Source organism: Penicillium robsamsonii, assembly GCF_028829455.1.
Source record: "Penicillium robsamsonii strain IBT 29466 chromosome Unknown utg000008l_segment0_segment0, whole genome shotgun sequence".
NCBI classification, from domain to species: domain Eukaryota; kingdom Fungi; phylum Ascomycota; class Eurotiomycetes; order Eurotiales; family Aspergillaceae; genus Penicillium; species Penicillium robsamsonii.
Genome location: NW_026643226.1, coordinates 683,990 through 698,574, shown reverse-complemented (window position 1 = coordinate 698,574; position 14,585 = coordinate 683,990). Strand labels below are relative to the sequence as shown.

The 14,585-nt window shown below is 46.4% G+C and overlaps 6 protein-coding genes across 6 annotated transcripts; 2 read left to right on the top strand and 4 right to left on the bottom strand.

Moving 5' to 3' along the window:
• Positions 1–2,042: 2,042 nt before the first annotated feature.
• Positions 2,043–2,849, top strand: N7447_011044 (uncharacterized protein; the record flags this gene model as incomplete). Its single annotated transcript, XM_057235306.1, has 1 exon — positions 2,043–2,849. The coding sequence occupies one exon, from the start codon at positions 2,043–2,045 to the stop codon at positions 2,847–2,849; it is 807 nt and encodes a 268-aa protein (XP_057080624.1).
• Positions 2,850–3,647: 798 nt separating this feature from the next.
• N7447_011043 (FAD-dependent oxidoreductase) lies at positions 3,648–5,031 on the bottom strand (the record flags this gene model as incomplete). Its single annotated transcript, XM_057235305.1, has 2 exons — positions 3,648–4,686; positions 4,739–5,031. The coding sequence occupies 2 exons, from the start codon at positions 5,029–5,031 to the stop codon at positions 3,648–3,650; spliced, it is 1,332 nt and encodes a 443-aa protein (XP_057080623.1).
• Positions 5,032–6,827: 1,796 nt separating this feature from the next.
• On the bottom strand, positions 6,828–8,032 carry N7447_011042 (alpha/beta hydrolase fold protein; the record flags this gene model as incomplete). The annotated part of the gene is made up of 2 exons (XM_057235304.1): positions 6,828–7,749; positions 7,845–8,032. The coding sequence occupies 2 exons, from the start codon at positions 8,030–8,032 to the stop codon at positions 6,828–6,830; spliced, it is 1,110 nt and encodes a 369-aa protein (XP_057080622.1).
• A 623-nt stretch (positions 8,033–8,655) lies between these two features.
• On the bottom strand, positions 8,656–8,923 carry N7447_011041 (uncharacterized protein; the record flags this gene model as incomplete). Its single annotated transcript, XM_057235303.1, has 2 exons — positions 8,656–8,851; positions 8,889–8,923. 2 exons carry the CDS (start codon positions 8,921–8,923, stop codon positions 8,656–8,658), a joined length of 231 nt encoding a protein of 76 aa, XP_057080621.1.
• Positions 8,924–9,043: 120 nt separating this feature from the next.
• N7447_011040 (sterol methyltransferase) lies at positions 9,044–10,300 on the bottom strand (the record flags this gene model as incomplete). Its single annotated transcript, XM_057235302.1, has 3 exons — positions 9,044–9,935; positions 9,998–10,032; positions 10,097–10,300. The coding sequence occupies 3 exons, from the start codon at positions 10,298–10,300 to the stop codon at positions 9,044–9,046; spliced, it is 1,131 nt and encodes a 376-aa protein (XP_057080620.1).
• A 732-nt stretch (positions 10,301–11,032) lies between these two features.
• N7447_011039 (uncharacterized protein) lies at positions 11,033–12,373 on the top strand (the record flags this gene model as incomplete). The annotated part of the gene is made up of 1 exon (XM_057235301.1): positions 11,033–12,373. The coding sequence occupies one exon, from the start codon at positions 11,033–11,035 to the stop codon at positions 12,371–12,373; it is 1,341 nt and encodes a 446-aa protein (XP_057080619.1).
• Between the last annotated feature and the right edge of the window lie 2,212 nt (positions 12,374–14,585).

Here is a 14,585-nt window from a genome sequence, read left to right as displayed (position 1 = left end):
CCCCTCTGCTTAAGACGACTTAAGAATATATAGGCTGATCAAGATGGGATGTGGACAGGATATAAGTGCTGCTATGGCCGACGAGACAACCCAGGACTTGCCCACGGGATACGCCCAGCAGTTGAACAGGCTAGAAGGCATGGGATTCAATAATCGCCAGCAGAACATTAGAGCCCTAAAAGTGACAGATGGCAATGTACAGAACGCGATAGAATATATAATTAGTTTTGCTAGGTGACAGAAATCGGTCTGTATCAAATTGTATGGTATGAATTGAGTATATGGAACACTCTGTATTTCTATATACGCGGTCCTTACAATTTACATGGACCTTAGTTATCTAATCAAAACAACGGAGCATTCATAACTCCTCTGGTATGCTTGGCGGTATGCTTGTTACCTCCTGTGTATTGTACCGGGTATGCAGACTCGGAATTTGACAATAGGCTCTAGTAGTCCGGGAGAGGGTTCGGCTTAGGTTAATGGAGTACACTGCTACAAAAGATAAAACTGATTTCGAATTCTACTGTATGTTAACTTTGTATGTAAAGATTCCTCGGCGAATAGTTATGTCATATAGCTAGAAGGCTTCCTATCTTATTCAAATGGCGAGGTAAATCATTTCGTTTTTTTACTACAATGGATGACAATTCCAGGATTGCTTAGCTATCTTCCACTTGGCGTGGGCAGGTTTTCTTTTGCCCATGTATTTTCTATGCCACTCATGCCGGTATAGGGACAGCCGTATGAGAAAGTACGGGTGTCTATCGAGTTCATAATTAATAGAACGGGCGAAGTATAGAGGACGTCATGATCGCTAAATCAGGTGTATATAACCGCCAAGACATCTGTTTTAAAGTTTACATTAAGCTCAAACAGTCTTGGCGAAATTAGTAGCCCGAAGCATCTGCAAGGTCTCCATACATCACGTCACCTAAACCTTACAAACCATAGGAAAACGTATGCTTATAATCATGACTTTATTGAGTACCGTATCTGTACATATAATCTCTGTTTTATTTGTTATTGAATATGGGAATCGTGAGACAGCTGTTTCCTTTAAACCAGTCAATGAGGTGGCGAAACAAGATGAGTTGTAAAAGGTACCTCTCTAGTTTTCCACTTAGACTCGTAATCAGAAATACGCTTGATTTCGGCTGATATTCCAGCTCGGAAAGCTCAACTCCCTGATGGAGATAGCCTCTTACAATATCGCGCAAGCGATCCCGAAGCCTTCGGCTACGGAAACTATATAGATATTAGAAGTAGTAACGGCTAACTATGGCTTGATGGAAATCTGCTCACCCATTATAAGAGTTCGACCTAACTCATCCGGGATGTTAGGCAGTCTCTCTACCTGCCTCCCAGAGGCTTCAGTTGAAATTAGTTTGCGATAACCAAACACCCTAGTAATAGTATATTCCTTCATGCTTTCCAACCGGTGTTCTGCTATTTACAACTTTCATAAATAAAATTCGATTTATCAAGTAAAGTAATTACCTAAAATACCACAAGCAAATGCATAAGTTATATAATTAGAATTCTTAGCATATTTATTTAGTTTATAACCTAATTTGGGGCCTCCAGAGGCAGTTCATGCATGGTCTTGAGTTGTCGCTGGCTGGCGGTGGTGGGTAATTGAGAATTTTATGGGTTGGCTCTCTGCGACTGCGGCCATCTTGATAGACTTTGGATGATATGTCTGAGGAGAAGTTTGCTTATATCTGGGGTTCTATTTCTATTTGAACTTTTGCTCGCCAGTTGTATCCGGGCCCTTGCTGGGAAGACCTAATGCGGCCGATATAGACTTACCCGCGAATCACCCTGCGACTCCGGCAACAAAATTAGACTGTAACAGATATATATTTAGGATCCTTGCCTCGAAAGAAAATGATTACTCTACAGAGTGACAATTAGGTAAGCACAATAGAGACCAGGGTCGGGGACACGTGGACGGAAAATCGAGTGTTAATAGTCTTCTCGTATCCCCTTTGCATCCTCAGTTCTCCTCACCTTATTCACAGCTTCATAATCTGTCAAAAATGGCCTCCTCTCTCCCACCACAGTACGAAATTCGCGTTCTTGGACCAGAACACGAGGAATGGGCCCGAGCAATTTGCATTCAAACAAATTTATTCCACTCCCCACTTTGGCCAGTTGTTTACCCTGAGAACAAAACACAGCGGGCCTATCAGACTTTTCGGGATGCGCACTATTTAATCAAGCACCAGATCGATTCGGGAAAATCACTTGGTATCTTCGACAAAGAATACCAGTACAAGCGACCTGAGTCTGCAGCCACCGGGGGCAAGCTCTACTGGGATCTGGATGACGAGAATGTCACCGAAAGTGAGCTTGCAGAGCAGATGGACTTCCCATTAGTCTCAATTGCCATGGCATACGATGGAATCGACGAGTTAGACATAACTCAGATAGAACCTCTGATAGCAGCACTGCCCTTGTTCGGAACAGTCTATCACGCCCTCGAGGAGCGAGACCCGCGCGATCCTGCATCATGGAAACCTACGTCCCGTGGGCAAGTACTGATGCGCAACGCTACCAACACCGTGAAAACTCATTCCGGACGTGGGCTCATGAGACTGCTGGCTGAAGAGATGATGAGACGTTCCGCAGCAGAAGGATACCGGGGTATTCAAATCGAGAGTGTTTCTGAGGCGGTGCAAAAGGTGTGGTCGAAACCACCGGCACCGTTCAAGGGGACTATAATTTCGCAGATTCACACAACGACATATGAAGAGCAAAACGAGGAAGGGGAAGTTGTGTATCCGTTGCGACCGGCGAATGTGAACATTAGCAAAATTTGGGTCGACCTCCGGGCTTCGGATTAAAGAGATTAACTTCCCCACCAATTGAACTGACACATCTAAAGACTGATAGTTGCTGAATTATATGAGAGACTGTAGAGTACATCTACACACGGCAGATGGGAACTGACCATTGTTAGGATCAGTGGTGTGGTTACCTGACCCTATTTTCCAGGAGTACCGAGTAGTCTATGTAGCAATGCAGTTTGCTCATCTTCCTCTTCCTCTTTCCCCCATGCCCAATAAATAATACAGTATGATTCTCCCCCCTCTCCCCCAGAGTTCCGATAACTATCCCCTGTGTACCTTTCCCCCATCCCCAAGAATGTCTCAAACAAAGGTGTCGATTCTAGACTGATGTCAAGGACACCCCGCAAGCAGGCCTTTAAAGCCTCGAACAAGAGTTAGTAATACTTTATCTCGACAATCTCAGTGCCAACAGGCTGATCAGGGCAAAGAAAAGATTAGTCAGAAACTTTGGCACAACGCCCTTTCAATGTTGCTTTGGAATTTCAAAAAATGTGCTCGGATTGTATCGGAAACCGCTCAAGCCTCAAGGTACAATAGTTATACAGTATGCCATGGCAACTAACCCCTCTTTAGCCCTGTTATTCCAGGTGCCAGGTACTCAATGATACTGCCCCTTAGCAATGTATTTGTATCTAGTAATAATGAGCAATAAGCAAACATATTTGGGTACTTCAGAAAGGGACCAAGAAATGACATAGGAAGCTTATAGTTGATAGACGAGCCCAAAGCCCAACATATTATTTTCCGACTAAAAAGGAATTATTGGCACGACCCAATTGCGGTAGCAGTATATCACAGTCTCTTAGTCTTCATCGGATGTAGCCAAGGCAACTTCCCATTCATCGGCTCCGATGCCTCAATATAATCCAAAACCTGTGCTTTCTGAAGGCCAGGCGAAAAGGAAAACCGAAGGGCCAAGCGCTCAACAAAGGAATGAATAATGACATATCGTGAGAGAAGCCTGTAGAAGGTATTGTACCAAGTGTACATACGAGTCTCCATCCCCGAGTTCGACAAATCCCCAACGAGCGAGCAGTCCGAGCTCTTTCGCACTCGCTCATAGTCATCAAACACATGCGTAAGAGCAGCGGCATTCGGGTTTCTATCGGAAGCACTCTGAACCGCACCTCGTAGACGGTTACACAATACCACAACATCCTGAACACCGTTGTTGAACCCAAGCCCCATATGAACCGTAAACTTATGACAAGAATCGCCCACGAGCACAATCCTGCCTAGACTCCAGTGCTTTGCAATTCCTTCCTGGAGGTCCGTCATGCCTACGGCCGATATGCTCGGCCAGATATCTTTGACCTTGACTGTGCGGTTCAGCGGAAAGTCTGCAAACTCGGCACCGAGGGCATTAACATCCTTCTCAGTGTATTGTTTTCGCTCGCTGGTTGGCTTCGGCAGTTTTTCGCTCATGAAGAACCAACTACGCTTCGGGCCACTGAAATACGAGACTGACTTCCCCGATGACTGGGTATCGTTTCCTTCACCGGACGGTGACGGTGTGGGAAATGCCCCGAATAAAAGGCGAAACTTTGCCGTGAACGGTTCTTCGGGATCCCAGTCCCGTAGCGGATCTTCTTTCAAGGCGATGTCGCGCATCAAATGTCGGGTTTTGCTGTGAACGCCGTCTGCGCCTATCACTATTGATCCGTGGTAGAAACTCCCGTCGACGCAGGTCACCTCGACCCCATCGCCCTTTGTCTCGATATTACTCAACTGCTTGTTTGTCAAGACCTTTTCTTTTGCGATGTCTGGCAACAGATTGTACACTGTTTCAACCACCTCCGAGCGATCAAAAGCAACAGGGCCATGTCCATGACTGTTTCCGAAATGTCAGCCGGAAACACAAGAAAATGGGTATGACGACTCACTTCTCTCGGACTGTTCTATATCTTGGGCTTTCGTTAAAGACATGTCCATCTTTGGTAAGCGACACATGGGTTTCAAGCTCTCCCCCGCGAGGTAGCAATGACTCTAAAATGCCAAGTTGATGCATGACTCTAAAGGTAGTCGGATATACCACAAGACTGGCCCCTATCTCTTCGACAATAGCAGGTCTGCGCTCGAGAACCACAAAATCAATGTCGGCATGGTGAAGCGCATGGGCGACGATTAGCCCTATTGGGCCGCCACCAATAACAATAACCTTGAAGTCGCTCCCCATGCTATGATTATCGTGAGATAAGCTTCGCCGTGATGGATAATATCACACTGACACAGGGATTGGAGAGATGGGGAAGGAAATGGGTTAAATACCTGCAGATCTCTAGTCTCATGAGGTCAGCGTGTCAGTTATTACACCGCGTGGACCTACATGCCACTAGGCTAATTTTAGTTAGTAAATGATAGGTCTGAGGAATCGTTTCTAAGTACTTTGCTTTTTAGCTGCAGCTCCCGCATTTCTCTCCCGCCCTTTCCCCCAATAATCTCAAGTTCATCGTACAAAGTACGGCACAATCATGCAGGTTTAAGTGGACACTGAGGGCCCATACACGGCACATAATTCCTCCGTTCGAGCGCCTAGTTGCAGGTTTACTAGTCACTTCGCTTTTCTAACAATATGTAGACCATTGTTCTTTTGGCTCCATATTGGAACGAGAGCCCCGGAGGAAAGAAGGTTTTATAGTTCAGAGCATCTGTTAATCCTAACAGGCTTAGCGCCGGGATATCATAAGCAGTTCCTCCGCTTCTGAATCTCGCCGGAGTGTCTTTCGTTTAGCTTTTTTTTTGAAACAGCCGTGGATCATCCGAGACTCACTGCTGCAATTCCACCTTCCCCTAGCCCGGGTCGGCAATGAAAGCCAGGCCACCGGAGAGGCCACACGAGTCTGTGATTAGACCTCTCAATAGCCCACAAAGCCCATTGCCCAGCCTAACCCAGCCCAACCCAACCCACCAAATAGGCTGGGTTTGGGCCCTACCTTCGGGCCCATTGGTGGCTCGTGGGCCCGGAATGAAAGCCCGCAAAGCCCATTTGGGCGCATAATGGGCCCCAAACAATACAAACATGCCAATTTATCGTAGCTGTATAATTAATGCATTTTTCTTTCGTTTTTTTTGGGGGGTTTTTAAACTACCACCTAAGTGATACATAACTAAGGCTATACAGAAACCTTCTTCTTATAAGCTTATAAATCAACTCATAAGATGCAAAGTTGATTTTTATAAAGCTTTATTTTTTATGAGGGGTACTTATTTTTGTTAGGGAATTACATAGTAAGTAGAGGTACCATTAGTGCTACTATAATTGACACCTGGTTATAGACCCAATATATATCTCTTCATACTAATACTCCGTAATCCTTCTAAGTGTGAATTCGTGGTTAAGTTAGATCTTTTTGGGGTGATTTTGTATGAAATTTTGCATGAAATCAGTACAATATCTACTGAATTCCTACTTCTTACTATAATAATATGATGAAATTAAATATACAGGTTGGTACATGCGTAAAATACAGCCATTAATCAGCTACTTTATACGCTCCAAGACTATATTTGTGCACAGAAATGGGCTTTTGATGGGCTTTGATAGGCGCCCATTAATGGGCTGTGGGTTGGGCAGTGGGCCGGGGTTGGGCTGGCTGTGGGCCCGGGGCTTGGGCCCATTTGCGGGCTATTGAGAGGTCTATCTGTGATATCTGCATCCGATATATCCTCGCTCTCCTTGGCATTTTGCGTTGATGCTGAAGCTTTTATAGTAAGAAGGCGAAATCTATACGATTATATTCCTTGTTAATGGATCAACTCCTTTATGACTCAAAGGTATCGGATACTAATCTGCAAGCAATGCGTTTACGAAGTCCCACCGTCCCACCTTTGCACCCCATTTGAAATTTGAAGTGCAAAATATTGTCTACATCATGAATCATTTCAGAAAAGGTTCATTTAAAACTCGCTCTGGTACCGGTATAAAACCTCCATACACGTCTTAGTACCTCGAACCTTGAAACATACCATACTCTAAGTGGACTTCATGTCCGACAACATCGCATTTCCAATAGCAGCTGTCCCCGTCAACAAGCCTTCTGGCAGAGAGCTATCAGTAGTTCTCAAATATTTGGACATGTCCCAGACATCTTTCATCCCTTGCCAGCAGTGAACTCCTCCCCTCTCCACTCTAAGGTGTACATCCACACCGTCCTCCCTCAGGCACCTGGCAAACTCTTCAATCTCTTGCAAAAGCACCTCATGAGAGCCGGCCGAGAGCCAAACTCTGGCGGGTAGAATATCTTTCCATGACAGACTACCAGGCAGTGGCTGGGTAAAATCAATACACGCCGCAGTTTCCCGTTTGATATCTTTGCCCAACAAGTGTTTTGACGCTTTAAGAACAGATTTTCGACTGATGTAATCCATGTACTTGTTGCTCTCATACGTAGCACGTTTCAAACATAGCAAATCAATCCAGGGCGACACCAAGAAAATCCCCCTGCCCGGTTTCGGCAACTGAGCTTCCTTTAATGAAGTCATGAGACACAGGGCCAAGTGTCCACCTGCTGAATCACCCAGAACGGCAATTTTGGAAACATCAATATTTTGATCCAACAAGTACTTATACCCCGCCACGGCCTGTTCCAGCTGTGTCGGAAACTTCGCCTCCGGGGCCAACGAATATTGAAGACCAAAGCAGGAAATAGATATCCCGCGTTCATCGGCAATCTCTGCAATTCGTAAAGCCGCTAGTAAGAAAGTTCCAGGATGACCACTAACATAGGCTCCACCATGGAGATAATATATTATGATATCGCATGATCCAGGGTCAACAGCCTTTCCAGCAGGACCTTTGCAAAGCCAGTATCCAGCAACATTTTGCTGAAGCACTCGTTGGTATAGGTTGGTACTCTTAGAGCAAAAGCGCGGTGAATTGAGTATATTTTCAGTTCTGGGTTGGCTGAGGAATCGCGTTAGTGGGAGAGGAAGCGTGCTACTTCTGCATTGTGTTAGCACCTTCCATAAGACCAGCAAGGTTGATTATACCTTCGTATGAGTGAAAGTGCTAGGTCTTCTTTAAACGAAATCTCATTGTGTCCCAGATTAAGTAGTCTTCGGTATACTAGTTGAATGAGTAGCCACGGAAGCGAAAAGACCAGCAAAGCGAGATGAACCCAGTTATGAGGAGGTATGTTTCCATTGTCTGTAACGGCACTTGTAGTGGACTGAGTCATGGCGTCGCTTTTTCAGTAAACACGGCCGTGGGGAACAAGATATTGCAGGGAAAAAAGGAGCCCCTTTTTCTTGTGCACTTTATAAGCTTACGAGTTCGAGAAATATGAGAAACCCAAGGGCCCTATTAAGGGAAGATGCGGTTTGTTTTAGCCAAGGCGCTAACCCCAGCGACCCGTACCACTCGTACTCCATTTCACTGGAGCCGTCCTGCACGGAGGAGCGTTGTATCCGAGCCGGGCGTCTGGCACCAGATGTCTAGAGACATCTTGCGCTCGAGTTGGCCGGAGTAATGCACTCGCGGGATAATTCTTGTTGAACATTGTTACTGCATGGTAATCAGGTTAACCGAAATAAAGAAATGGTCAATTATTTTTCCGCGAGAGATTATAACTAGTTATATAAACCTTAACTTTGCCTTGAGGGATGACTCCTAAAATTGGGAGCTAAATACGAAGACATGAAAAGGAATGGCGTTAAAATACAGCACAGCCTGTTAGGCTTACTCAGCTCGTATATTTTATTAAATGTAGAAACCAGACAGACAGCCTATTTAGCCTATTATAATGTAGTGGGGGATTTTGTCTTCTACTACGCCTTGACCTTGTCTATTTAAGTGGTCGAATTATATAATCTTGGAGAGATGAGGATAAAAGTAGCAGATAGAGACAGATTGACAATACGCCCTCCTACACTTCTCTAAATTGACTTCTTGGGCAGCACGCCCAGGCTCCTTTGTACGCACAGTTAGGTATGAAACTGAATTGCGGGTGCTGAATCGATCCGTGTGCTTCTGAGCATACAGCCTTGAGAGGTCCCCTCTTCAATAAGTAATTATCTACCTAAACTGGTTCAGACTCAGATGTGAGTACAGAAATGATTACTAGTGACATGTGGTTGTAACGACAACTAGGAGGCGAAGGAGCAAAAGAGAACAGCAAACACCAGGGACAAGCGTGCACGCCAAGGAGGATATTTTATGCAGATAAATCAACCACCATATCATACATTCACTAAGACTTCCGGCCAACCATAAGGTACATAGGAGTGAATAAATTCTTCCGAGCACCCTCGACCAAGCAATCAGCACCCAACGCCAGACTGTTGGCGGTCTTTTGTGAGCCATTCGGGAAGAAACCGATGGTCTCACCAGCACCGACAAAACGGTGGGCAAGGCCGCGACCCCACCTAGTCATACGAGCGATGACGAAGAAGTCCCAGACCGAACCCATATGCTTGAATGAGCCCGCTAGCGGGTAGTACCAGGGAATGGGGTCAGGACGAGCAGCCAGATCTTCGTGGTGGATCAAGCTAAAACCGGCATTACAGAATGCAGTCAGGCCCTCGGAAACTTTAACCATGTTCGAAATACCGTCACCCTGCTCGATACCAAGCCGGATACGACGATGCTCGGGATCATCGTTGTCATATTCGTCAGTCATAAACCATTCGTAGACCGCAAATGTACCACCGGGCTTCAGAACGCGGAAGATCTCCTTATAAACACCCTCAAGATCGGGAGCATGGACGGTAGCCTCAATCACATACACAGCGTCGAATGTGTTATCGGGGAAGTTCATTTGCATGAAGTCGCCCTTAACAAAGGTCATCTTATCCGATAGACCTTGCTTTTGAGCGTAGTAGCTAGCGCGGTCAATCTGGTAGTCATTATTGTTCAGACCGGTAACATGGGCACCAGTGAACTTGACTATCTCGCGAGCGGGACCACCGACACCACAGCCGACATCTAGAATCTTCATGTCCTTGGTGATGCCTGCCTGCAGGGCAATATAGTGCTCGTGGCGGGCGATGGCCTGGTGGAAAGGCTCGCCATAGGCGAAGCGGCAGAAGTGGAATGAGGTGCTCCATCCGTATTCGTAAAAGTCCGTCGCAAGGTTGTAGTAGCTAGCATAAGATCATTAGTATCTGGAGTTTATATCAACGAACAAATACTTTGTAACACGTACTGTCGGGTCAGGGTTGCGTATTCCGCTTTCCGGGCCTAAAGGTTGCGCGTAAGGCGTTAGTAATCAAGACTATTTTCTCAGGGATGAGTCCGATCAGACCTCACGAATCGCATTTGTCTCGTCGGCAGCGACCTGATCATCCCAGTGCTTGAAGTATTCATCCACAGCAGTCTTCTGAGCGGCGGCGTCCTTCCCGCGCAAGGCAGTTAGACCACCCTTGGCCTTGGACGACTTGCCATGAAGGGCCTTGTTGAAGGCAGCATCGCGTGCGAGGTCCTCATGTTCCAAAGCAGAGGGAGCCATAGTTCAGGGAAGAAGTAAGGCTTGGTAGGACTTCAAAAGGTAAGAAGAGAAAAGTAAGAGTCTATCTCAAAGAACAGACAAGGCACATACGGTAGAGCGATATTACCACGAAAGCAGCTGGTCAAAGGCAGAGGGGAAAGGAATGGAATCTGAGACTGAGGGAGTATAGGAAAAGTGAATACATGGTACATATATTCGGATTTTCTTGAGTAGAGGGCCGTCATAAGTCCCAGTCAGACGAAACTGCACTATCTCCGAGGTGGTCATATCCTGCGTTGCTGCGGAACAAGAACTTCCGTGTTGTGGCTGAATCGGATGCTATAGCTACCGGCGCTGAAAAGTGAGCTGACCATCGCGACTTGATGCATCAGCCACACTCCACTCTTATCAGTTTCAGTGCTTTTGCCTTCGTGGTTGTTTTCAACCCTCATTGTATGATGTCAAGTAGTAATTTAACTTCTTGAATCTTGATATTCTGGTGGGGCGAGGTGCCGACTAAAAGGGCAACGGAACTTATTTTTCTATGTAAAAACCATACCCCATTGGCCCATTTCCACTACCTCCGGTAGAGAACTCGAGATCATTCTTCAGAAACATCCAATTATCAGTTTAGGGAGCATCATTTCCCTGAATAGTTATATGTCTGAAGAGAAGGTCGGATTCTCTGCTGTCACACCCGTTCAACGAAGCCAGTTCACCACATCACCTTTACCCGCGCATCGAAAGTCCATTATGTCGACCAGGGATGACGACATGCGGACAAACATCCTGGTTCCGGATGATGCAGTTACCCTACAAAACTTAGGGCTGGTTAGCTCTCCTTTGTCTGATGGAACACGTCGCATTCATAAACGACGTTTAAACCGATCTAGCGATGAAGAAGAACATCATCTTCCGCTGACCCCCCTATCGATCTCCTCAAGCTCCGATTCCTTTGTTAGTATCCCGGATCATCTCGTCTCTTTGGCCGCACTCGAGCATCTGGGCTATACCTCGGAAACTGCAACTCGTATCTGGGAGTATTGGACTAACTGGCCACCTGGGGTGCCCAAGAGGGAGACTGATGACACTGATAATGGTGTCCTATTTATTGATGTCGCCGAAGGTCACCTTGATAATTCTCCCGATACCTGCGCAGAGAATGATGCTGAATGGTTCCACTGCATGAATATGTATGAGATTAATCGTGAGCTTCAGGAGGCAATCATGGATCCCAAGTTCCGATCGATCCGCCTAACCGACTCATGTAAGTTCTGGATTTGGGACACCTTTCATTTACGCAACCGAGCCCTCCAGGCGGTACAAGACGCTTCCCGTGAGCGAGATATGGCTAGTCGGCGGGAAGCTTCCCGACCTAGACATAGTAGTGCTGTTGAATCTGGACGGCGATCGATTTCAGATTCTTTAAGAATGGTCCCTTGGCTATCGCATGAAACCGCTTTATCAGAAGCTGCAATAACTGCAGCTTCAAGGGCACCGGGCCATACAACCATCTACAAGGGAATTGACCAATCTCGCATCACAGAATTATTCGACGATAATGGTAACGTAAACTTCGGATGCCTTGTCTCCCCACCACGGTGTGATTTCTCCGGAAGACAGGCCGATCTCTACTTCGCTGTTGACCGAGAAGTTGCCGAACATTATGCTTGCTATATCAAACGCCGCAGTACGTGCAGCGGGGTTGTCATTATTCATGCCAGTATCCCGAACTCGGTCATCGAGTCCCTCCCTGCACTCGACATCCAAGCTATCTATTGGCCCAGCGCAGAATGGGAGTCGCTTATCTTTCATTGTCGACAGGGGAAGAAGCTCCCCTCTGAACTCCGGAAGTACAAACTTGCTAAGCTTGTAATTGGAACCATTTGTGGTAAGCTAAACGCTGTTATTAGCAGCATGCGATCTCCAGATGACATCACGGAGCAAATGGTTCTGAAGACTAGCGATGGACGTCACGCCGTCCAGTACGTGTTCAAAGGGAACGATGGAGATACTTTGTTAGAGGAGTCCAGCAGCGTAACTGTGTTCCCTTTGACATCACGACAGTTTGAGGCCTGGCTTGAGCGCGTCTGAGTTACTTTCGCGGAATGCCAATACTTGTTCCCCACCACGAAATCGCTTGTATGTATTTGTTAGATTATCAATTATCGAGTCGATTCCCAAGCATTTTTGACGTTAATGTAGCTAGTCCGGACACAGCACGCACATTCCCCTGTTAACTAATGTTTCTCAATTGACTAGATGAAATTGTGCAGGTATTGGATGAAGAAGGGCGGGTTGTTTCAGGCTACAGATCCCGGCATTACACTAAACTTACGATCGCAAGCAATTAACTGGCAGTGTCCCAAGAGTAGAACGGTATATCTTAGTGGACTTTATGACATCACTATTTCCGCGATGCGCCAAGCTCTATTTGTTGCAGGGGTTCGTCTACTGAGAGCGCAGGCAGAGATAGACGCACCTCTCGTCCAATTCGAGCGTCATCTTTCGGCGCTTTCTCTGGCACTTCCACCTGGCTGGTTCAATCTCAGACGCAATGCATTCACAAATTAATCCCCGTCTGACCATCTATCTTCACATGGCAAGGTTACTCTCATCGATTGTGGCTTTTAGTCGAACACAAGATGACGGACGGATGGCGAGCTGGCAACAATTTCTTGAGACGTGCCAGGACATTGCCCAGATTGCAGGACAATGTAATAGCTCTTTCTGTATACGAGTGGATCCTGCCATTTGCTTCATCATCTTCACTGCTCCCATGGTCCTCAGCATATGAAATAAACGGGAATGGGGTCGCCCGAACTTCTGCCACATATCGACCACGATAAAACTGTCCTGCGTCTATAACTGGACCATTTTGCGAAAACCTGGACCTTACCAAGACTATCCAGCTATGTGTGATCGAACAAACATCAAGGGACATATTTAACTAACATAGTATCTAGTATCATTCGCAGGATTCAGCGAATCAGTCTTCGGCCCGCTCTCGCATGGCCAAATTACCTTGATCCCCTCACGGTTCGAAGCACCTTTACATCCAGGATGGCTTGGATTTCTTTCAACTGCCCAGGAAACTTTGGCAGCGTTTTGATAGACCAAGTAAGAATAAATGCAATGGATTACTATCGCTTGCTTCAAGAGGAACCAGTCCTCATCTCCAAATTTGGAATCCAGGACATATAGCGACAGACACGTTGAAAGACAAAAGAAACGCCCACAATGCATTATATCAAAACATCATGGTACATCATCCGTACAGCGTAATCTCACACGTATCTTCGTCAGCTTTTCTCGTTCGCACGTTCGCACATTCGCCCTGCACCCTCCGTTCCAGACGTAGACCGGGATTTCGTGGGCGTTTCGATGGTAATCAACACCTGGTTGAATCAAATGCAGATGGAATCAATCAATGATCCACAAAGTAGTCGGCTCTCTAGGAGCAACCACAGCATTGCAAAAGCCAAAGCAATGAAACGCAGAGGAAGGAGTGTAGAGACATGGGCCCACATCTCTCCGGCATCGGGAATCGCCAACACCAGCGTCGACAATCAAATACCCGAAGAACCCCATTCGACAATTTAACCAGAAAAAAAAAATAGAAAACAGAAAAAACAACACATCCAGAAAGTGGCCAGAATTATCATGGCACAGCCCTGATACACGGTCCACTCCCGCAAATCTACCAATATTCCCCACTGTCACCTCCATCCTGACTTGTACTCAAATCCAGACTCCCGTACCCTGAATCGGACCATTGTCTCGCACCAGGCGAAACAGCAGCTCTCCCGCGTCCGGAATGCCGATCACAGGTATAACCAACGAGGACGGTCTTTTCTTGTACTTGATGACCGCGTTGTCCATAAGCAGAGCATGGGTCGATCGAGTGCTCGAAGTAGAGGCATTTGCAGGCGGAATAGCGTTCGACGACTTTATAGCACATCGTATGATATGTGGGGAGAGTTCGGGGTAATGGATGGCGGGGTTGAATTATATGTTGGGGGTTGCTTGGGCCAAAAGAGAGGAAGCAAACCGGTCGAACAGAAGTAGAAAGAAAATAATGCGAATAGAAAGACACGCTGTCTCGCGAAAAAAATGAACCGAAAGGAAGGAGTGACTTGAGGTTGTATAGAGTGGGACTGAGCGTTATATATAGAGTATAAAGCCAGTATATGAAGATCCCTCAGCCCTATGGCAGCCCCAGGCAGAACCCTAACGGGGCGCGCCCGATTGGACCAAAGAGAAGTGTGAAATATACTCGATCGTTTTTCTCCAGTCTGCAGGTCGT